General features: G+C 40.9%; 2 protein-coding genes across 3 annotated transcripts; one reads left to right on the plus strand and one right to left on the minus strand.

Moving 5' to 3' along the window:
- Positions 1 to 4,268, plus strand: tnfrsf9a (tumor necrosis factor receptor superfamily, member 9a). The gene is made up of 7 exons (XM_034131749.1): positions 1 to 365; positions 1,014 to 1,133; positions 1,233 to 1,370; positions 1,457 to 1,529; positions 1,633 to 1,715; positions 1,805 to 1,975; positions 2,112 to 4,268. The coding sequence occupies exons 1-7, from the start codon at positions 203 to 205 to the stop codon at positions 2,231 to 2,233; spliced, it is 870 nt and encodes a 289-aa protein (XP_033987640.1). The 5' UTR covers positions 1 to 202; the 3' UTR covers positions 2,234 to 4,268.
- Positions 4,079 to 23,556, minus strand: ccdc187 (coiled-coil domain containing 187). Of its 2 annotated transcripts, XM_034131747.1 has the most exons (13): positions 23,240 to 23,556; positions 22,437 to 22,529; positions 16,943 to 17,005; positions 16,293 to 16,431; positions 15,947 to 16,037; positions 10,067 to 10,139; positions 8,167 to 9,498; positions 7,548 to 7,669; positions 6,992 to 7,063; positions 6,774 to 6,908; positions 5,526 to 5,620; positions 5,332 to 5,426; positions 4,079 to 5,257 (listed from the first exon to the last, which is right to left on the minus strand). In XM_034131747.1, the coding sequence occupies exons 2-13, from the start codon at positions 22,486 to 22,488 to the stop codon at positions 5,109 to 5,111; spliced, it is 2,418 nt and encodes an 805-aa protein (XP_033987638.1). In that variant the 5' UTR covers positions 22,489 to 22,529; positions 23,240 to 23,556; the 3' UTR covers positions 4,079 to 5,108. The 2 variants fall into 2 exon arrangements, with proteins under 2 accessions (XP_033987638.1, XP_033987639.1); XM_034131748.1 differs by lacking the exons at positions 22,437 to 22,529; positions 23,240 to 23,556 and adding an exon at positions 19,692 to 19,848.
- Positions 23,557 to 24,101: the final 545 nt, after the last annotated feature.

A 24,101-nucleotide genomic window follows, 5' to 3' on the forward strand; every position in this document is an offset into this window, starting at 1 on the left:
AGAGTGAGTCAGCTAAAGCCACAGCACAGAGATATTTCTTCACATCATATTCCTGTTTCAAACCCATAACAGAGCTGACTCACAAATAGAGCTAAGCTACAGATTCAGAGAAACAAAAGAAGAATAAGTATCTTCTTTCTTCTTAAACAATAGTTAGTTACCTGCCATAGTTCTTGGATTGGATTACCTAAAGTCTGTTCTGATGGGGACTATGAGAGCTGACAGTATGGGATGGATCCTATGGGCTATAGGTGTCTTTGTGCTCATTCAGGGCTGTATGTGCAGTGCTGTGCAGACGAACAGTGGCTGCATGAAGTGGACCGAAGGACCAGGAAACGATGTTCGCTGTGAAGCCTGTAACCCTGGTAAGTAATAGCAGAGATAATGTCCATTACAATTCTGTATGGTTGTGAATTAATTGATTTAGTTCATTTATATGCAGAGATAATACTGGTAATACTGGGCTTTAAAAGTTTAAAGTATCAAAATAAAAAGTTAACCTAGTTGAATGCTTTTGTCTGTGGATGTGAACAAATCATATTCCAGCAGTTCCTCTGCGGTGGTGACTTGAAACCAAATATAGTTTCAGTGGTTTTTCAACTAATACCACAACAAAGAGAAAAGGCAAGGATGGTGGAACTGATAAATCTAATAATTTGGATCTGTGATAAATACTAGAATGTCAGTAACGGTTGTAAAAGTTTACCTGAGCTGCATTACAACCTTGAACACTTTAACTCTCGTTATGAACACATTTGACTATATGGAAACAACTTATCTAATTGATGTCAGCTGTAACAGAGATTACAGTATAGCTTTTTGTGTCTGTATTTTCTTTGTGTTTTTATAAGTATCTATACAGTATATTGTTTCTATTTGTCTTCTATTCTTATGAATATACTTGTCTTTTATGTCTGTGTAGCTTGACGTGGAAACAATTTAAATTGTATTCTTAAACCAATCATTATAAAATGACCAATGAATTAACCCTTTACCTTGACCCTTGTCTTTAGGACACCGCCTGGTCAAAGAATATGGCTCAAATCCAAAAGAGCTCTGTACTCCCTGTGAGGCCGGGAAATACATACTGAAACCTACAGACCTCCAATGTCAAAGGTGTTCACAGTGTGTAGGTACGTAAGCAGATCAAGACATTTCTTTACGAGCTACTGCAAGCGTTCATTTCCACAAACAATCCTTTCAACTCTCTTTCTATATATTTGAAAATGTAGGTGCTCAGGTCATGAAGAATGAGTGCACTGCCACGACTGACACACAGTGTGGCTGTAAAAAAGGACTGACCTGTGGGGATGCCAAATGTTCCTTTTGTGTTAAAACGTGCGACAAAGGTCAGGAACCCACAGAGAAACGTAAGTAAAGATACGCTCATGACAAATAAACATTCAATTTAGAGGTGATGTTGAGTGGCAAGTCAACTGAATGATTTTCCGCACAGGTTCTTGCAGAAAATGTCCAGAAGGAACCTTCAATGACCAAATTCACCAGAGGTGTAAACCCTGGAGTACAGAGTGAGTTCTGTTCCTGATCTCTGCAATTTGTTGTCATGTGTCTCAGCTTCACTGACTGTCCGATGTGATGAAAACTCTGATGTCAACTTTATTTTTCTCAAAGGTGTAAAAATATTGTGACCAAGGGAGATGCACTTACTGATATTACGTGTGGGAATGTTTCCGTTGAAAGCTCAAAGACACCTGGTAGGTTGATATTCTTTTTCTCTAGTCGTTTGTGATATAGTTGTTTTTACCTAAATCCAGCAATAATTTCTTGCTATTTCTTGTGACAGCTCCCGCAGAACAGGAATGGCCATTGTCTGTGGTCGCCGCTGTGGTTCTGTGTGTGTTTAGCATCATCATCATCCTTTTCATCACCATTTTGGCCAAGAATAACAGCAACAAAAAAAAGCAAAACATAAAAAAGCCAATCACATCAACGCCGATAATCACAACACCTACAGGTAGTCACCACTGCATTTCACGATAAACTATCTCAACCATATTACACGAGTGATTGGGATTATGAAATATGTTTCTCAAGCCAATCTCAAATACAAGAAACAAAGTATTAAAAATGTTCCTCTTTCACTTCCACAGATGATCCCAGGACGCTGATAGCAGTAGCAGTAGAGTGCAGTTTCCACGAGGCTCAGCAGGAGCAGGGCAGCCGCTCAGAGTTGCTCGGATGCAGAGACTCTTCGGATCAGTTCATCGCATGAATCAAAGGGGATTTTGTTACTGTTCCACACTGAAGGTCATATTTTGTTTTCGTCAAATGCAGTGAGAGGAAACAGGATATCTTTATAATCTTTATAATATAATAAGGTGCTTGTTTTGAATACTGAACCAGGAGGAAGTCTTTTTCATATGTTGGCTCTGAATGAAAGAGAGTAATTTGTTTACCCAGCTGTCTTTCAACCACCATATTTTTCTTTTATTAGAACAACCAAAACTACAGGGAAACTCTTGATAGGACAGGTATGAGGTCACATTTCGCTCTACAAGAATATATTTGTATCTTTTAATAATTAGATACAGCGTCATCAGGGGGAATTCTGTGGGAAAATACAAAACCAAACAACAGCCTATTCATTCACCATGTAGGCCGAAAATCAGACTGTGCATTTCCCTTTTAGGTCAGCTTGAAAGATAAGGGGGGAGCTGGGAAACGTGAAATATTGGATTAACCATGGCAACAGATAAAAATACACTCCATTAAAAAACGAAGGCCTTTAGAAACCTGAGTAAATTATTTCCAAACAAACTAGACTTGTGCCGATGGACTGTGAACATGTAGTGTAGTGTTTTAAATGAATGAGTTTTTGACTACTATGATATTTGCATGAGCAGTAAAGAGCTCTGTGTGAATGTGGGTAGGAGTAACACTGACAGCAGACAGTTTTTAGTCATGCTTCAGGCTTAGCCCACATATTCCTCCAAAAATAGATGTTTTTGTTTTACTCATAGCCTGTTGTTCAACCTAGTTATCGGTTTATTGCTGAATTTGTACATTTCTCTATGTTACAGCTGACAAACTAGAACAATAGTGTGTCGATCATGATTCTATGGTGCCTCAGATGATAGTTTGTTACATATATTTATTTTAATGCATCTATAGAACACAGAAGATAATAGATTTGTGTATTATAACAAAGCGGTCATGTTTAATACAGCATGACATCTTTTCTCTTTCATTTTATTTAACATTGCCAGGAAGTACATGGACTTTCCTACAGCTGCTTAATTGGTGTAAAAAAGTCCAGTGACGGGAGTTTCCCTTTTGTCAACAAGTAATCGTACCATAGGTTAAAGCACCTGGGAATGTAGTGTATAGCAGTCGGCTTATCATTTTGGTGCTTTGGCTTCAGTTGACCCTTTTTGAGCAGGTTGAAACATGCCTCTTGAGCAACAGTTGGGAAACACAGTGGGTATCCCAACAGGAATGTCTATTGAGATGAAATGTCAAACAATGCGATTAGTCATGGCTATTTATGATTTATGATAAATGACTCATTTGGAAAATCCTCATGACAAATTGAATGCACACTTAGCAATTGAACAATCCTCATCAAATATCAAGAAGAGGCTCAAGGGTCCGATGGAAACCCCCCCAGTCAGAATTGTACTTCTTATTGCACAATGGAGTAGGCAGCTAGATCAGACCAAGTGGAACTTCTCACAAACGCATGTCTATCTTAAACTGAACTGTAGCAGGCGTACATTTGTATGAAATGGAACGTTTGCGTAATGTGTCGCGTGGGCTTAAACGTAGTCCACACCTATACGTGTGTGTAAAGACGCATGAGTCACAACTCATGGGTGGTGAGGTCTGTACAAAGACCACAGAGCTGCAGGTGCTGCCTTCACTTACCACAGGCTGTTATACAGTAACATGTACGAACTGTAGCACTTTACTGTTATCTGATGTATGTATGAACTTCTGGGTTGTTTCGTATATAAGTTAAGCTGTCTGCCTTATCATTGTTATCCTCACAACTGTCCAGGATTACACTGTACTATGCCGTTACATTGTATGTTTAGGAGTTTTCAAATAGCCAATGTAATAGGATTTATTTTTTTATTTGTTGCATTTAAATACATTTACAACAATTGCATTCATAGTGGTCCACTTAAGCCGTGGCATATATTTTTATATGTATAAAAAACACACAACCAAAAAACACAACAAGTATAGTGTTTTAAATGTGGAGGTTATATATGATCATACAAAATAAAAATGCTTGTTAGAAAAAAGGTTTCTGTGTATTGAATAAGGCTGCCATCATTACTGTCTGATGTTTTTAAAAATCCACCTGGAAAATAAACCAAGTTATTTCAACTTAAAATTAAGGGATATAGTATCATTTAGACATTTCAACATTTTGTAATGGTTGTATGTTTTTCAAAAAACCCTAGTAAGGGTTAAATATGTTCATTTGATTGTCATCGTACTATTTTAAACTTGGCTGGAGCCATGACAAACTGCTTGAGACAAATAGCAGGCACTCAGAAAGCGGAAGTCTTAAAGTAGCGTGTCTAAGACCACGTCATTCAGTTTCAAAGTTTATACAGGGAACTTCTTGTTTTGTCATTTTAAATATTGGACGCTTTTGGAAGAGGCACAGAGCCAACCGGTCGGCCTGAGACTTTCGGCCTTAATTGGTAACATGAAGACATGAAGCAGGTATAGATAATGGATGGATACTCACTGCTTAACTAAATAAAAACAAATTAAAGAAACAAAATCGATAGAAAAAACACAAACTGTTTAAATTAAACACTCATTAACACTGAGAATTAAAATACTTTGATGAACCAAAATGTTCCCTTTGAAAACCGTTACAGAATGAGTAAATATTCACTTACTCAAGAAATATTGTAAAATGTCACTTGTGATGTGTTCCACTGGTCTAAAGTGCTAATAGGGGGAGCTGGGAGAGAGAACTTAATCCTCTGTAGCTGGACTGATGTTTAGTGTTATATAATATATATATATATATATATATATATATATATATATATATATATATATATATATATATATATATATATATATATATATATATATACACTCCAACAGCGTGTTGAAAACAATTATTGTTGCTTGCAATTTTCCTTCTTCTCTTTGGGTTTTGAGCGTCCTGATTTGTCCGTTTGCCGTTTTGTGGGTGGGATGAAAGCAGGCTCCTCGAGTAGGTCGTGTAAGCCAGGATGTGGCATAGGAAGTGACTGACAGGTTGGACCTGCAACAAAAGGAAACAGGATGTGAGTGTCCACCCATTGTGGCGCAAGCTTCATCTTCCCTGTTTTTACCGACCTGCCTGTCCCACTCTGAGGCTCTCCGGGTCCGACCTCCCGGCCCTGAAGGTCGGGTCCAGTTCCTCCGCAATGTTTCTGATCGGCTGGGCTTGCCTGCAAGCGCACATTTGCACGTCAGCATGTAAAGTAGATGCAAGACATATGGTACAAATACAGAATCAATGTCATGTATTTTCATGTAGAGACAATTACGGTATTGTGGAGAAGGTGCTGGGTGGCTGGCTCTCTGGGGAGCCGTCCTCAGGAGGGGAAGGAAGGCCCTCTGAGTCAAGCCTCTCTCGTTGGACCTAAGTGGACAAATCAGCAAAAGTTTATTTATATAGCCCAATATCTCTAAACACGTATATCTCAGTTAAAGATTAGCAACAATTAAATACGACTATTGGCCAAGACTAAGTCGTTTTTATCGTTTGAGGACCTGGAAAGGGTTATTAATGCCTTTGTTACCTCGAGGTTGGATTACTGCAACGCTCTATACGTGGGTATGGACCAGGCGTCAATTAAACGCCTGCAGCTAGTCCAGAACGCAGCTGCACGTCTACTCACTGGCCACAAAAAGCGTGACCAAATCACCCCTATTCTGGCCTCACTACACTGGCTTACAATTCGGTTCAGAATTGATTTTAAACTCCTTTTATTTGTTTTTAAAGCACTAAATGGGCTGGCTCCGGCCTATATAGCTGAACTCCTCCAGCGCTACACCCCAACAAGAGCTTTAAGGTCTGCTGACCAGCTGCTGCTGGTAGTGCCCAAGACCAGGCTCAAAACCCGAGGGCACCGAGCCTTCGCAGCAGCTGGCCCCAGGCTCTGGAACACTCTGCCCCTCCACGTGAGGTCGGCCCAGACCCTAGGGGTTTTTAAATCTACTCTTAAGACACACTTCTTCTCCCTGGCCTTTTAGTCAGAGCGGAGCATGACTCCTGACTTTTCCCTGTGTTTTCTTTTTAAATATCTGTTGTAATTTATTGTCTTTTATTGTGATTATAGAAATGTGTTTTTATGTGATTGTAGTTATTACATGTACAGCACTTTGGCCCGACCAAAAATCGCTTTTAAATGTGCTTTATAAATAAACCTTGATTTGATTTGAATTGATTTGATTTGAACCATACATGACAGCACCAAAAGACAAACAAAACCACAACAAAAATAACAAAAAGACAAGATAGAACGTGATATCAACAATACATAAATAAAATTGATAAAAATAAGATGAGATAAAGTACAAACAGTAAAAAAACATAAATGTAGCACTCGTAGGGTAATCTTAAAACAGCTTTAACTATAGACTTTTTTTTAACAAGAATTGTTATAATTTCATCACCTTGTTAAAATAAATGACCAAAAGAGAAATGATTGTAGCAAGTCAAAAGAGCAAAGAAAGACATTCAAGACTATAATATGTACTGTAACAGTTTGAATGATTTACAACACATGTACCGGTCTGTCTCTTGAAGCCCGTCTGTCGTGATGACTGGTCATCGATCTGTGCTCGCGCCACGACGACGGCCCTTCGAGCTCGCGGGATCTTCGCTTTGTCTTCATTTCTTGCTTCTGCATAAAGCGGGCTATTTCCTAGGGTTAAAAAAACAATACATCGTTCCAAAGGTTTTTAATATTAACAATGGATGCATGGATAGTGATGACATGTTTTGTACCTCATCCTGCGCCACTTGTGCTGCTCTGAAGTCTCCCTCTGGGTAAGGACAACATGGAGAGGGCTCTGAGTTCTGCACAGAACAAAAGTCAAAAAAAAAATGAATGAAAAGAGAAGCTGATTTTTTGTCCTTAAAGGTGGGGTAGTTCATTTTGGAGAAACCGGCTCGAGATCGCTAGAATTTGAAAATACACAGCCGGAAAAAATCTGCCACTTCCTTACAGAGCCCCTCCTCCAACACACACGATCGCGCACATGACCAATGAGGGCACGAGATAAGTTTGTGCACAGATGGAAGGCTGACAGGCAGGTAGGCCATCCAGTTATTTTAGCCGGGCCGGCTAAAATGATTGGTCGTGCTTTTTACAGTACTACGGCTTCCACAGATGACATTTTTTTATGGATTTGTTGTCAAAGCACTTAAGATATTCATTGCTATCGGGATGTTAAGAGCATTCCATGGAATATAACAAAAAGTGTATCTCGAGCCGGTTTCTCAAACTTACCTACCCCTACCTTTAACTCCTAAATCACAACATGTCAAGAGAAACTCTTACCCTCCTCAACAGCTTCTCCTCTTCCTCCTGCAGCTTTAGAGCAAGTTCTTCATCCTTGAGGACCTGATGCAGCTCCCCCAGGTCCAGGCTCTCCCCCACTGGCTCCGGTTGCAATGACGCTCCTGGGGGGGGGGGGGGGGGGGGGATGACTGTTAAATTCAAAGGAACTGAAGTGTGATGCATACAAGGAGTAAGGAAAGTCCATAAAACATGAAAATCAGGGATGAATCACACAAATGTTCTGAAACAGAGGCAGCGATGACATTTGAATCACACTTAGAGAGAAAAGGATGCAGCATGTAAGGGCATGTTGCTAGGTGTTTTAAAAAAAAAAAAGGCACCACATAGTACTTATCCCCTCACCACATCAAAACTAAAAGGAATGAAGATGAAGATAAGAATAAAAGCCCACACTAAAGATTGTTTCAGGACTACTGGAGAAATAGATATGGACAGGGAAATGTTCGCCTTCAGTGAGAGACCCCAAAGTGAAACCAGATGTGTCCAGATTAGACGATGATTGAGGGAAGATGAAAGGAGTGGATGTACACAGAGAGGTGTACATCTTTGGAAGTCTTTTTCTCTGCAGATTGGAGTTGGCGGCAGTTCTGGGTTTTACCTGCTGCCTCGTGCCTCGACCTATCTCCTGTTGGAGCCCGGCTGCTGCTGAGGCTCTGGCTGCGCTGTGAGGCTCTGCGATGGGGCCGCTCCACTCTCCTCTCCACCTCCTGCTCCTCCTCTGAGCTCAACCTTTCCTCTATGGTCTGGTGCCAACGCCTGCGTTCGCTCGTTGTCCTTTTGACCCTGCCGTCATTTGCATTCCTCTCCCTCTCGTCATCATTAGTGTATCCGTGCTCTTTCCACCTTCTGCTGCCTCCCCTTTCTCTGCTAGAAAGATGTGAGTCTCTCCTACTAATCTCATAAACCTTTTCATCACGCTCCACATTATTTCGCAGCCGGTCTTCCGTGTGATCTCTCCCACTGTTCTCTCGGTGTGACAACCTCCTCCTCTCCCGGGTATCTCCATGGAAACTGTGCCTGGTGTTGGCAGCTCTTTGGAAGACTCTCTGATGTGGTAGGGAGTCGCCGCAGGAGACCTCACTCCCGTGAAGCACCTGGCTGTCTCTGCTTTGAGGCCCTATTTGAAGTGGCGCCCCGTTGCCGCCCAACCTCACAGGCACGCCCCTCTCTCTGAGGACCTGGCCCAGCATCTCCCAGACTCCTCTGCTCTCACCCTGCTGCGGCCTTATAGAGCTCCTGGAGTGGTCCTGAAAATGCACACGTTTGTCGGGGCTGTCCCTATAGCTCCAGGTCCTCGCTAAGTCTTTGTGTTTACCCCCGTCGTGTAGCCTGACCGATTCACTACGACTACATCGCTTTTCTCTTACTTCCACTAACCTACAGTCTTTATCCTGATCTCTGCTCCTGTGCGAACCCTCATACTCCTCACCATGGCGTCTTGCTTGATCCCAAACCCTGGGCCTCCTCTCCTCTAGGTTGGCATTTTCATAATGTTCCCGATTCAACTCTCCTCTCTCTTGCTCTGTAAAGCTGCTACGAGAGGAAAGACTTCTACAGTTTCTCTCTTCTGGCTCATTTGAAGAAGCCCGTCGTCGAGGGGGTGCCGTGTTGAGTCTTTCATTCAGTCTCTGGGACCAGACAGCGAGCTGTTCAGAGAACACTGTGTCCGAGTCCTCTGAGTCCTCACTCACACGCTCACCCCTGATTCCCCTTTTGGAATCTGTGTGTCCTTGATTTGACCCTGAATTTGTGTTTCTCTGAGCTGCTACCCCCCTGGGGGAGTCAGCCTGAGGACGAGTTAAGTCTGAATGGTTGTGAGAGGTAGAACATTGCCACCTGCTGGTGCTAGATGAGTACTGCTCCTCTCCTTGGTGTGGGCTGCTGAGTGTGTGCTGGTGTGGAGATGGCAGTGCAGGGTCACTGGTGCTGCCTTTAGTAATGCCAACATGCAAACACAAAAGCAGGGTGCATGGGTGAGGCTGTTAGCAGGAACTATTAAAGAGGTGCTGTTATTATAAAGGTAATACACTGCATTAAATATATGTATTATATCAATGTTTTAGACACAACTAAAACATTTGGTAACATGAGTACCTTGTAAACACAACATTAAAAGACATGCATGTTAGTTGCAGCTTGTTCATAACATTATGGAGATAATATACTGTAGATGTTTGGAATGTTTTGTTCATGCCGTTATATATTGAGAGAGCGTGTTAAAATATAACAATGATAGGCATTAGCAGTGCAGCAAAGCATGGTTATAGAGAGAGGCTGAACAAGCTGTGGTGTTTGTCTTCCATTAAGTGCAACTGAAAAGTCTCTCAATCTTAGAAACAAACCCACATACGATACCAAGTACACAACACACTTTTCTTTTTCATTAAGTCCCTAAAAACTAAACAAATCCTCACAATGTATTAAAGATTTGTTTGCAGTATCTAATGTTCGCTGACAAATGTTCTCAAATAGGAATACAGGCAGAACAAAGACGGTACCTTCACTGTCCTGCCCTCTGCTCCGCCTCGTGATTCTCTGCTTCTCCTCTTCTTGCAATCCTTTAGCGATTTCCTGTGGAGACACCGACATGTTGAATGATTCTCCGCATTGTAAACCATAATGAGTAACCTATTAGGAATCTAGGCTAAATGAAGATTACAGAGTATTAAGCTGGTCTGTCAAATAAGAAAATAAAATAGATACAAGCCTCGACTTTGAAAATAATTTCCTATTCGATTGAAGTGACTCTGCTACAACCTTTTATTTCACCGAGTATCAAAGCCAATAATACGATTATAAAATTATTTTGGCTAATTCATTTTAAATCAAAACATAATTATGAACATGATAATGAAATGATCTGGGTAATAGCATTACAAAATGTCAACAAGCTTTACCACTGGACGGCAAATAAAGACATCTTTTTATCTGTGCCGTTTCCAACCAGCAGATGGCAGCATAACATAGAAAGTGTAAGAAGAAAGCAAGGTAGCATCCGTTTCCACAACTTACTTAAAAATAAATCATATTACAAAATCTATAGGACACTTTCAATGTAATCTAATACATGCTTTTCTTATTTCCACAATGTACAAAAAAGTATCTTGCTGTAGATGCTGCTTGTCTGTTTAACATCACCATGTTCTGCCTTAAAGAGCTTGAGGTTCTATTTGATTTGATATAAATGTATATATTATAAGCTTTCAAGTCACAACACAAAGAAAACATGAGCCAAATTCTTTACCCCGTTCAGAGGTGATTGGATTGACTGAGTTTACATCAAGCAAGAATGTAATTAATCTACATCCGGCATGTCTACAGAGCCGCTCACCAAATGCATGTTGGTTGACATTGTGCCACTTCTGAGGTGATCTGACATCTGAGCTCTGAGTAGCCACACCTATTACTTCAGGCAGAGCTGTAGCTAACTCTATGGAGACTAGTAGACGACATGAGAGACAAACAAACTGTTAATCTCCTGTAGCATGAACTCTGGAGCGGGAAAAACTCCAACAGAAGCAGGTTAACAACGGGACTGTTACACCTGAAGTAACACCTTGTCACTGGGGAATGCCCACTCTGACCAAAGCTGATGTACTTGACTGCTCTCTGAAGGAGAACCACCCACCATGTCTCTGTTACTTTCCATTTAAAAGGCTAGTAATGTTCTTCACAAATCAGCAAATTCTACTAGTGAATTCTATAAAACCTCTCTGTAGGCCGCATTTGCAACATCAATCATAACTAAAAGCCAACACAGCTCCTTTTGCTTTACAATCCGGGCTCGCGTGTCCACCACTTTGCCAGCATCAGCAGACAATAAGCAGCTTGCCATGGCAGGTGAGGCGTGGGGGGGCCGCGGGGATCTGGCATTTAAAAAGTGCACAGTCTGGTGCATTCTGTTCATTAATTAAAGACACAATCTACAGGGAGGCAAATATTTAATCAACAGCTCTGATCAGCCGCTCATTAAGGAAAGCTAACGGGAGAGTTCATAGTTCATAATTTAATCTTTACATCAATACTCTTCAAAGGAAATGATAACATGCACACAGGAATAGATGTAGTTATGAATTTGTGTTTGTATGAATTTGTGTATGTATATATATAAATATATAGAGACCATTGTCCTAACTTGCCTGTATATATTATATGAATGATTATATAAATTATTCATGATTATAAGTATACGTTTATATTGTATGTTAACATATATTAAAGCTCCCATGTCATGCTTTTCCGGTTATTACCCGTCCCCTTGTGTGTTATGAAGGTTTTTATGCATGTAAACGGTGTGCAGAGTCTAAACCCTCAAAGTACACCCTGTAGCGAGTAAAACTCTAACACAGAAAATACCTCCCCAAAACGCCTCGTTGGAGATACGTCATTGGCCATTTGAGTCTTCCATTTCGTTCCGGGTACGGCATGATGTCAAGCGGTACCCGGAACGAAATGGACCAATCCGTGGAGCCGTTACGTTACGTCCGCGGAGCCGTTACGTTAAGCCCCCGCTGATTGGTCCAAATTGACCGATCCACGGACTTCCTCACACACACATCTGTGTGCAGGGAGCAGGCAGCTCAGCTGATTTCTCCTCCCTGGCTGCAGGCTGATAACAGACAGTTGGGATCGCGGCAAAATTCTCTCTGCAGACCCATTCTCACAGCGTTTATCAACCTTTTTCTTACTCAATATCAAGCCACACTTATTGTTTTTACTTCGGCTGTGACTTTGTGTGTGCTCAGGATGAGTTTGGCTGTGTTTCGCTATGTATCCTAAACAAGGAAGCAACACCTCCACGGAGCTCAGCGCGATTCACAACGTCCCGACCAATCAGAGCACACTGTGCTCACAGGGAGGGTGGGGGCTGGAGCTTTGGGAGCTACAACGAGCCGTTAAAGGCAGAGAGTGAAATTCAGTGAATACAAGTAGTTTACAGAGATGCTGTTTGAGAAACCAATGTGAGTTTGGAAAAATGCACAGTATAAATCTATTTTAGTAGACCTCAACAATGGAATTATGATCAGTGGAAATGGCCATGACACCTCTCCTTTAAGATGTAAAAAAAATAAATAATAATAAAAAATAAATAAGGGAGAAGGGGTCGGATTAAATAAGTGTAAACTTCTTCCGACCCCTTTTCGGACGTGTAATTAGCTAAAGCTTTGTTGTTTATTGATATCAGACAATGATACTACAGATTATTCAATTATTAATTAAATGTTTCGTTTTGTTATTGCATTCATTTGTATAGTACTGTATCATGTCTGTATCACCTTTTGTTTCATTTGTATTTTCTTTGGTTTTACACGCTCGAAAAAAATAAATAAACTAAACTAAACTAAACTAACTAGTCTCGTGCCATTTGTTGGATAACCTAGCATGACTTTTAACCCAGTGGGTGAAAGTCCCCTTTATTCCCAGTGTAGTGTAGACACTTCATGTTGGTTCCAACTTACCCAGAGTGTTCAAAGCCAAACCCCTTCAATAACGATGAATGAACCCCACAGCCTCTGACCTCACAGCCTCTAAACAAGGAGCTTTTATAAGCCCGTCCAAGGCAGCCTGCTCTAAAAAGGAAACTGCAGGCTAAAGGAAAATATTATGCTGGAGCGGCCTTGTGACGCAGACCACTCCACCGGGCCAGCTGGGGAGTTTCATGGCACAGTTGGCTTTTTCCCCCCACAATGCCCTTTTTCTTACACAGCCCAAATCTGATGTTGAGAAATGCACATGGGGTTGTAAACATGCACGGACCGTAAGATGGTTTTGAGGGTCTGGGCATTGGAACAACAACAGAGAGGTGATTGATGGGAACCATCTGGTTGCCCAGTCGTGCTGGGGTTGCAACTTCAAGAACAACTGCTTCTGTATTTACAAAGATTTAGACAGACCTAGTGCTGTACCTCAATTTAGAACTAGGGTAAATGAAAAACAAATGTCAATCATCACTGCAAAATGTAGATCTTGTCATATGTGTTTTTAAAATGTAACCATATTGTTTACGACCAAAAACAAGAGCGCTCTTAGCACTGTGAGGCTGTTTCTTTTTGGCTACATTTGAATATCAGCATGCCAACATGCCCACAATGTCAATATTAACATGCTGATGTTCAGCAGGTATGGTCAGGATCTTAGTTAAGCATGTTAACCCAATACTATTTGCTCATTAGTATTGAGAACAAATAACAACTGTGGTGGATGAGAATATTTTGCATGTATTAGGTCATAAACTGAAGTCTCAGACGAATTCCGTTTTTGACCTGATGATGGCACTAGATGGAAAGTGATGGGATTACTAAAGTTAATAAGATTTAATAAGATTTAATAAGAGGGGAAATTATTGTCTGTACCACATTTTTTGTAGATTTTCAGTCTGGTTTAAAGCTAGTGGACAGATGAATCTATCGAAGTGACGCCACTAGCAGTGAAAAACTATCCTTTAAATCAAACTTAAACATGTATAACATTTAAAGGAGAAATTAAGTAACATGGTCGATCTGTTTAATGGAAAGGATAACCAAAAAAGCCTGAGTCACTTTCTTGATTAAAAACAGCGTATAGATAATGTTTTTACTTAACCTGCCTCATACTCAAACTGCACAGTTAAGGTTGTACACATGTCAAGTGGGCTCATCCTGTGAGGCTTAATAAGCAAGCTTAAATAGCTGGAGATGGAGATGGGTATCTGACAGGTTGTGTCTCTCTCTGTTTAACAGCTGACTTTGCTCATACATCAGAGGCGCCGGGCAGCACTCTGCAGCAAAAGCCATTTATTATGGATTCAGTCAGTCCTAAGAGAGAGCAGAGTGAACCATATCATACTCCCTGACCTGCTGGTAACAAGGAGATAATTAAATGATATACAAGTGTGTCCTGGTAGCCATAAAAGTCTATGAGTCCCTGTGCTGAATGAGCTGCAGTTTACGTATAGCGCTGGTGATGTTTTAAGTTTGTGCCAAGTCCTCTGTGTCCAGAGCTCTGTAGTTTAAGTTGCACGGAAGCATTCATCTACTTTCAAAAGCAGCTTTATTTTCTGCTTTGTGCACCACGTCCTACAGAATGCATCATTCACTGAGTCCGATAATCCTTTTGCATTTTTCATTAACACTTTGTCTATCGTGGCTCTAACCAGATACTTACTTCTTACATCAGAAACTGACGGGAAAGCAACTTTAAGCCCTAAGTTTGTGAGTGGTGGATACTCAAAGAAGCCTTTTAGGTGGAATATCCCTTTAAGAAATGCTCTTCCCCCTAACGTTCTGTTTTATCACTGCATTGTGCCAAGTCAAACTCGTCCATAAAGGAAAGCGTCTCGCTGTGCTCCGGTTGCTGACGGTAACCTGACACCCTCAGGAAAGGATTTGTTCCTCTTTCAGTAGCAAATCTCTTGAAATGTTTTGATGACACTTTTGCCTTCATATTATGTCTTTGTATTAGCTGGAACAACTTTCGGTTCCAAGCTTACCTCAACCATTTTCAACCTTAATCAGTCATACAAGGGGCATGACTATTTCTATCTTCCACAATATTCCCTTTATAGTTATGGTGAAAATAAAGATTCTAATTTCCATAATTAATATCATATAATTGTCTGAAGTGAGGGTCCTTTCTATTGTGAGTTTCCTCTATCAGCTTTCAAACATCAGGTGAATTTTAGGGCTGTCCCGAATACCATTTTTTGGTATATTGTTGTTTTATAGTTATTTGTTAATGTATATAACCCAATTTGTGTTCTTTGAAATTGAAAAGGATATTGCATTGTGTTTGTTACTTTCGTTGCAGTTGTATATATGTCTTAAGTGTAATTTGGCTTGGTTTCCTATTTATGGACATGCTTTTATTTTGAAGGAGAGTTAGCACTGTTGACAGGAAGTTGTTGTTGCTATGGAAACAACGTGACGGAGATTAACGGAGAAAAGTCATATCTACATATAAAGACGGAGAAAGTAAACAATAAAGTTTATGGTTAAGTGTTAGCACCCCCCGAAGAGGCACAAGCTCTTACGTTGATATTGGAGATTTCAATAAATAAACAAAAAAACAAATATCCGAATAACGAAATTGAAACCCGAATAGTACTCGAACGAACGAATATTCGGATATTCGGGTACAGCCCTAGTGAACTGAGTGCATGCTTTGCTGTCTTCTGTGATGGTCGGACAAGTTCAAATGTCCATGACTTTCTCAGTATTTGCTCAATCTTGCTTGCCTTTTCATCCATAAAAGTGACTACTACAAAAGATTTGTTTCGCAGTATTTTGCATTTGTTGATTTTGCAGTCAGAAAAAAAATGGCTAGATCTGTAATGTACTAATTAGAGAAATGTTAACTAGACGCAGACATAATAATACATTTCCCAACAGTCTTTTTCTCACCTCATCGTCCTGCTCCCTCCTCCGGGCCTGCTCAGAACAGCGCTGGATATCCTCCTGGATTAAACGGGCGTACTCAAAGTCTTCCTCCTCTCTAGCAGACAGTAAGGTAAGAAAATTACTTTTTACACTTGTGACTCATGTTATATACCAACACATTACACACCAATTTAAATAAAAATAACGTAATGCATGGTAAATCTTCACACAGTAGGGTTAAGTGCCATGCAGGAGGTGAGGACTCAGTGCCGCAGTGTGAGATGTGTTACAGTGTGAGATGTGTTACAGTGTGAGATGTGTTACAGTGTGAGATGTGTTACAGTGCGTTCGGGCAGCAGGGGTCACCTACAGTTGTCTGGAGGCGTGTCTGGAGAGGGTGCTCTGAATGGCCTGCTCCTCTTCCTCCTCATCCTGCAGCATTTTCGCTACGCGGATGTCATTCTGCACTAGCTGGTTCTTCTGGATGTTGGTGGTATAGTATTGCTCGACTATGGGAGCAAGGCAGAGAGAAAGGCAGAGGATGAGACAGTGTGTGGTGATAAAGGACCATGTGTTATCTAGGATATAGTCATAAATAACTTCTCTATTGAATTACTATATTATTTAAACATATTTGTTTGTATGTATGTTTACTTTTACTGTAAATCTGATGACTTTTCCCTTTTTTCTGGGTTGTTTTTGGGACACTCACTTCTGAGGAATCTCACAAACTGACACCTAATTACATGTCCCTTTGTTTACTGGGCAAAATGGCAACAACATACAAACCATTTGTAAGAGACACAAGCTAGCCAAGAAGGAGATCAACATAATCACCTTAAGTAACCAAGTCTGTTTTACCATAAGATTAATTCATCATTTCACACAAATATGTTACTTGGGTCTAGTAGCTGCTTAGTATAATCAAACTAAATCCTTTAACAGGATAAGTAAAGCTGGAGCCCACATTAAACAAATGTTTACACAGTGATGTAGTCTGCAGCTTGACATTGTACTCACTCTCCTGTTCCTGCAGGTTATGTGCCAACACTCCATCCTCCAGCACCGCGAAACTCTGGCACACTGAAACCACAGAGGACAGAAACACTTCAGTGTGATACAAAGTGTTCCTAAACATGAATGAAGTGGGGATATAAGTGTTAATAAAGTAAGCATTTCTCTCAGCTTGAGGGATTATTAAAACATATAAAATGTTCAACAATCTTCAACGACCCTGTTTTCTCCATCCAAAACAACAGTTGGAATAAAAAGAGACAATATGTTGGAGCTTTTGGTTCAGCACTTTGTCTAAAAAGAAACGATAGGATGTGAGTGTTGTGCGTCATAATGGTTGTTTATTTGACAGACAAAAGGCGGAGGAGTGTTTCTCCAAACTTTAGAAAATAACAATTATCTACCACTCTGTCTTCAATTCCCTGTTGAATATAAGAGGCTCTCATAAAATCACCATCATAACAGGGTCCCAGCGTTTCAGAGCGACAACCAGGACGCAACAATTATACTGTCCGGTTTAGCAGAGGCCGAGCTGTGTGTGTGTGTGTGTGTGTGTGTGTGTGTGTGTGTGTGTGTGTGTGTGTGTGTGTGTGTGTGTGTGTGTGTGTGTGTGTGTGTGTGTGTGTGTGTGTGTGTGTGTGTGTGTGTGTGTGTGTGTGCGCAGGCAACATTTATTTAAAAAAAAATAAGGTGTGGTTGAATATATCTTTAGGAGGAACATGCATGTTTTAGTTTACTAATGTGCTCACTATGACTGTCAAATGAAGATGCAAAGTTTCGGAACTTCTACCTTCAGCCATTTGATACTGGGAAGGTGGTTTGGATGGAACTTTAACATAAGTAAAGTTACATGTGTAAGGTTGTTGTAAATCCCAAGGCTTTAGCTAAGAGCTCTCTGTACACCAACTCCGTCTGGTTCTTTATATTGAGCAAACTGAGCCCTCCCTATCCACTGATCCCTCAGTCTGGCCACCTGCTGCGGGATATGGTAATAAAACATATCGGTTTCATGTCGTTAATGCTCTCCAGCCTTTGTTTGGTTTCGTCAGAATGCTGACAAAATACTTAAAAAGCAATTCTACATAGAAAAAGACCCAAAACCTTTGTAGTCAAACAAAGGGATATTCAGCAAGAGAGACAGTTAACTGCTGTGGTTAGACCTGACTGCATTTCAAGTCTCCAGTAATACAGTAGTGCATACCCACAGTTATGCACCACTCTCTGGTCTGTACATTGGTTTTTAATAGCTTCAGCATCTGTGTACTGTTATTCTCATCTAAAAGGCATGCCAAGTGTTTACAGGAGTCCTTAATAAGCCCCGATAGCCTCTGTGTGCCGAAGCCCAAGAGTGTTTCAAGTCTGTCAAACAAACTCAGAAGTTACTGAAGAGAAAATAAACACACACAGTCAGCAGCAGCGTGGCCCAGCTGTGTTCTCCACTTCCTCCATCTCGGCCGACACACAGCCCACTGTGACCGAACAAATTCACTTTGCCGTCTCCTACAGATTCTCATCAGGGAACCTAGAAGGGCCGTCTACTTCTACAATGGCGCTTTCAAACGCCCAGACAGTGTTTAAGAGGAGATTCGTTAAGTGCAGAGGGAAAAGCCTCCAGCTTGTCTCAGAGGCAGGGCCAATTAAAAACACCTGTCCTGCTACTAAACACCCCCCCCCGAGCCTATAAGAGCAGCTCCTGTCGAGGCAATGGTCACGTTTACAGCCATGCACTTAATGCTTACGATACTGATGAGTTGGTACACATGTTCTTAAATAACCTCTTACATATATTCGCACAGCCATGGAAAACCTGGATCATTTATAGAATAAGCATAACATAACGATACAAATTCAGACACTCTGTCCCAAGGAAAACTTGTAAATTGTAATACAATTCTGTCATACTCATTTGATTTGACAGAAGGTTGCTAAATGTGCCTAAAAAAAAAGCGAATCCAAAAAGGACGTTTGAGTTGCAAATATTATCCATTATCTGGAATACTGCGAGTGTAAACCTTGTTTTAACTTTGAGCACTTTTCAACGAAAGACCCTCATTGCACACTTTGTTTGCTTAAGGCTAGCATTTGTTTGTATCCAATGGTAAGGAGACGTACAAATCTAAAACAGAAATGTATGAACAGAAGGGATGCTCTAAGATTTATTGTCAGAGTGACATGGGGCCCACAGTATATGGCACAGCTGGGACCATCTGTGTGGATAATTCAAAACATACGAAACATCAGGCGTTTAACCAATCCCAGACTTCAGGACTGCTTGTGTTTGCTGCCTTGCTATTTCTGTACTCTAAAAGACAACCTGTTTTTACTCGAATACTGTTCTAAAATGTACGGAGTCCTCTTGTCTTTTATTGCTGTACCTTACCTGAACTACTAGAGCTTGATGTAACAATGCAATGTCTAATTTCAACATTTATAAAACTGCTTCTGAGTTGGTATTACACGTCAAACTGAGGATATCTCCTCTTTGTCCAGTTCTGTAAATAGGGAAGTGAGGAAACATTCTTGTGGTAAGATATAGTCAAACTTCACTAAATCCTAAATATGGAAGAAAAACACAGCGTTCCTGCTGAGAATAAGTGTCTGGTTATATTTCAGTCTACAGGGGCCCAACAGTCAAAGTTCATAGAAATAACCCAGACAGACTAAGCCATGAGAGGGGTCTGTTTACAACATGGAGGACCACATCAGCTCCACTCCCAGTTAACCCACACCAAGACAGACACGCATTACCACTTACACCTGTTGTGGAGCTTAAGAGACTATCCGATAAATGGATCTCCAACTTCGCTTATGTGAAAGAAAAGGGATTAAGTCCAAGGCTTGGTTTTAATCCGAAAGGACAAATTGATGCTCCAAAACACGAGTTTACTCTTAAATCCAAAGCGAAACGAAAAAAAATGGAGGAAAAGTATAGCCTTGTCTGTGTAAGCCTGCAAGTGTGTGTGTGTGTGAGTGTGTGTGTGTGTGTCTGCATTGCGGGTAAACTTGTTTTTCCAAACTCCTAAAACTCACATTACCCTCCTAGGCTGGGCCAAAGAGACTGTGTTATTTAAGACTGCTGAACAGGTTTTGACGGACAGGGTGTGCACATGGAGACACTTGCTCAGTGAGAGCCGACGGCCGAGTGTGTTTTCAAAAATACAGAGACTCAACGTGTGTAAGCTTCTTGATAAGGGCACTGAAAGGACCCTGTGTCAATTTCCTAAGAGGATAGTGAATCAAAGATCCAGCAGATAACAGAAATTGGCTGTGGCATCTGAACACCAGAGGCTGAGATCCAATGAGGGATAAGAATGTCTAGGAAACAGCGCAAAGTAAGAAAACAAGTAGATACGGTTTTAAAACATTAGCAGCCATTCACTGCAGCGCTCAGTATGTTCCCAAACACTGTGACTGTGGGAGAAGAGGATATTATAAAGCAGGAAACCACGACCTCTGTAACCTCAAAACAGCACAAATCTGAATGAATTCCTATGCCTCTTGTTCAATACAAGTATTACATTAATGGTGGTCGTAAAATAGAAAAATATGTTGCTACTTTTACCTTTTTGCTGATATTACTGAATCTCATAGCTTTAAGCATGTCTCTTTCTAGGACCCACACCAATTTCAGAGAAGCATATTAAATAAACGTATGCAGATTATCTCAGGGATCCAGCTTGAGGGAGGCAGGCGATCAGACACTGACAGAGATACTTCTCTTTCATCTTCGCAGCCACTTGGATAGCAGCAGTGGCAAATGCCTGCCAAACAAAGGAACCGGCGAAAGGAGAAAATGACAAGAGTTCTATTTTCAGCCAAAATCCTTCACCAACCACCCACATGCTCCCCCTCTCTCCTCCTCACTGGCATATTCTGTTTCCTGGTTTCTGCACAAAATGTCACCATAAAGTATCCGTCCATCCCACAGCTCTCTATGCTGTGTTACAAAACTAGGTAAGAAATCTCATGAACTTGACACAGTTTTCATGGAGAACAAAAGGAAGTGCGGGGTTATGGGACTCTGGGTCAGTTGCTGAGAGTGAAATTAGGAAAGGGGGGAGGTGGGGGAATTCCTCTGGGAGCTACATTCCCTCTGCACATCAGGCTATATCAGGATCAGCCAGAGGAGGGACAAAACAGGAACTGATAAGGGGGGCAGTGAAAACAAAGAGAGTTGACTTGGCTGAGACTCTCGGAAGAGGAGGAAAGTGAAGGAGAAGTGGGCTAAGGGGAACTACGGCTCTTAGGGAAATTGAAGCATAAACACCCACCATGTTAAGTAAACAACCCCCGGTGCCACAGAGAGGGGCAGCAGCACAGTTTATCATATCTGTCTGGTGAAAGCGGAAAATAAATACACAGAGCAGACAGCTGATTTACATGCTGCTATTGTCTCAACGGGCACTTTATTGCTGCCATTACCACCTTTGTGTGTGCACTGGCCCCTGCTCAATAAAGCATCAAAATGCAAAGCTGCACAGTGTGCCCTTTGTGTATGGAAACAAGAGTGCAGTGCTGAATTATCTCCCTTGATAAAAGACATGCAGACCTATTTCTATTCCATTCATTAGTGTGGACACGCCAAAGACTGAGTCAACGGTCTACACCCAGGCCAGCGCTTAGACATTCCACCTGCCACTGTTTTCATACTTACATGCAAACAGATATAACTCATTTGGTTCGTTAGAGCTGTAAGCATTAGTATGGCAATGACAGATTATGTTGTTGTTGTGAATATTTTTGTTGTCATTATGGCATATTCTCCTATGTTTATCACTACTTTATGACTCGTATGCGCCACAATGTTCATCCAATAGTGTTGTGGCTTTAACTAAAGCACAGCCAGATTTACTTGAAAGTCCAGACCAATCCTATTAAGAGCAATTATGATTTAATGTACATGATAAAGTATTCCCATCAGCTCTGAAGCTTTCTATAAAGTTAGACTACACTTAAGTTAGTGATAGTGATAGCACTTTTCCCCTAAGAAATATAATATCCAAAAGAGCAACCTCATTCCTCCTTTCTCTTATCTGAAGCCAGAACACTCTGCGATGAGATCCATCTCTGTACAGACATATTTCTAAACCCGTATCTGCTGCATATAGACAAAACATATGGCAAGCGACTTCCTATCTGAGATAGATTGAAGCCACAGAAATCAAGTACAGACAAAAAAGGACAGAAGCAAAGCTGCCATTTGGTGCCAAGGCCAGTTACTCACAAAGCAACAAAATTCTCTCTAAAGCCGGCTGCAGACTGTTGAACAAGTCGGTCCTTAGTGTTCAAGTGTCCATGAATCAAATACTTAAACCCCTAGTGGCTTAGTGTCTGCAGTTTAGTAGCTGACCCTGACCCATGACCTCCATGAGGGGCTGAACAAATACAACTTTTCTCCAGGAGAGACCATTAACCATGGTACATTCTGCACACACACTTTTTCCATATGTAAAGTCTCTAAAGTTGCGAGAGATGGGTCAGTCTGGGAGAAAGTGCTTACCTTCTTGGACACGAGGAAGGTTAGACTGGTCAATTTCCAGCTCTGCCATCATTGTCCCTGTTGTGTCACAGCCTCATGGTGATACCGAAGACCCTGACAACAGAAAGGAGATGTTATAAGGCTAAATAGAATGGGACCTAATGGCAAATAGAAAAGAAACATCCAAGCTACACAGAGAAACGTTTGGTCACACAATTAAAATGTAACAGATTACTGCTTTATCTCAAAAGTGTTAATGCAATAAAGTCTACCTATCACCAAAGGCGGAAGAAGTACTCATATACTCAAGTACCAGAGTCTCGGAATACTCTGTTACAAGTAAAAGTCCTGCATTGCAAATGTGACTCAACAAGTACAAAAGTAGAAGCATCAAAATATACTTAAAGTACCAAAAGTAAAAGTACTCATTATGCATATTGGCCCATTTTCAACATTACGGGGTAGCTTGTGTATTTACTCCAGGTGTAACTGTAGTCTTATAAATGTTGATTATATTTCCTAAGTAAAATAATAACATCTGAATGTAATACTTTTAATTATAATACTCAAGTAAAGTGCTAGTATCTCAAAATTGTACTTAAGTACTGTACTTGAGTAAATGTATTAAAATACTTTAAGCCACTGCCAAACACTAACAAACTGAACAAATGATAGTTCTTGCTGGTTGTTTACAGTAACTAGAGCATGACAAGTATCTGCATTGCAGTGGGAACATTGTTGTCTTGTCGAGATAAATAAATGAATAATAACCAAACAAACATTAAATGAGTTTATGTATCGAAGAGTCATTATTTATAACCTACCTGTTCCCAGCACGCAGCCCACACTACAGGCTCCAGTGTTCAGTGTGAGTGTGTGTGCAACAAGTACCAAACATGACAGCGGAGTGTCAACTTTGTCCGCTCCGTCGCACTTTCCCCTCTCCCTCTCTCCTCTCTGTGCCCACACAAATTATCCCAAAATGTCACGGACGTGTTTCTGACGCCTTTAGTTTTAGTGTGAAACTAAAAGCGACGCTCGCTGTTCTTCAATGACACAAAGCCCCTTGTACTGGTGAAGGGAAGCCGGGCAGGACAAACTTAGCCCACTGTCTGTCGCTGCTTCTTCACAGCTCCTGTTCAGAGGGGGCGGCTAACAGCTGCTGCCTTCAAGTGCTCCGTCAAACTCAGGATTATCTCATACGAGTCACGATGTCCGACAATAAAAGTATACAATTAGCCTATTTTATGATCGTTTTTTTCGTTATATAAGGACGTTTGGAACAAAGACTTGTTGGTTTACAAATATGTGTAAATCTGGTAATCGGCATAACATATGTCAGACCTAAGGTTTACACATATAGAATCGCACGGTAGCATATTATCGCAGGTAGAGACGATAGGATTCATCTCCAGGAAGTGACACCCATCCCATATTATATTACAATTTGAATAGCATTGCCTACAGGTCCACCAGACGCACCCACGTACGTGCGTGCTTAGTGAATTGCAATATTACAACAGTTATTGAAGGCAACACTTAAACCGAATGTTCCAATCACTCAAAGAATGTAGCATACATTTTCAAGTATGCTGAAGTATGCAGTTGTGCAGTAATTAACTACCAGTAAATATGTAAAGAAAAGGAGAAATTATTTTGGAATAAAAACTGCTTGGTACCTTTGAG

The sequence above is a fragment of the Trematomus bernacchii genome, unplaced genomic scaffold, assembly GCF_902827165.1.
Source record: "Trematomus bernacchii unplaced genomic scaffold, fTreBer1.1, whole genome shotgun sequence".
Classification (NCBI taxonomy): Eukaryota; Metazoa; Chordata; class Actinopteri; order Perciformes; family Nototheniidae; genus Trematomus; species Trematomus bernacchii.

Coding starts and splice junctions, on each gene's coding strand:
- ccdc187 (XM_034131747.1), bottom strand. CDS start 22,488: ATGATGGCAGAGCTGGAAATTGACCAGTCTAACCTTCCTCGTGTCCAA. Junction 6,909..6,991: donor CACAAGTGGCGCAGGATGAG/GTACAAAACATG, acceptor TTTTAACCCTAG/GAAATAGCCCGCTTTATGCA. Junction 5,427..5,525: donor AGCACCTTCTCCACAATACC/GTAATTGTCTCT, acceptor GTGCGCTTGCAG/GCAAGCCCAGCCGATCAGAA.
- tnfrsf9a (XM_034131749.1), top strand. CDS start 203: ATGGGGACTATGAGAGCTGACAGTATGGGATGGATCCTATGGGCTATA. Junction 1,371..1,456: donor TCAGGAACCCACAGAGAAAC/GTAAGTAAAGAT, acceptor TTTTCCGCACAG/GTTCTTGCAGAAAATGTCCA. Junction 1,716..1,804: donor TGAAAGCTCAAAGACACCTG/GTAGGTTGATAT, acceptor TTCTTGTGACAG/CTCCCGCAGAACAGGAATGG.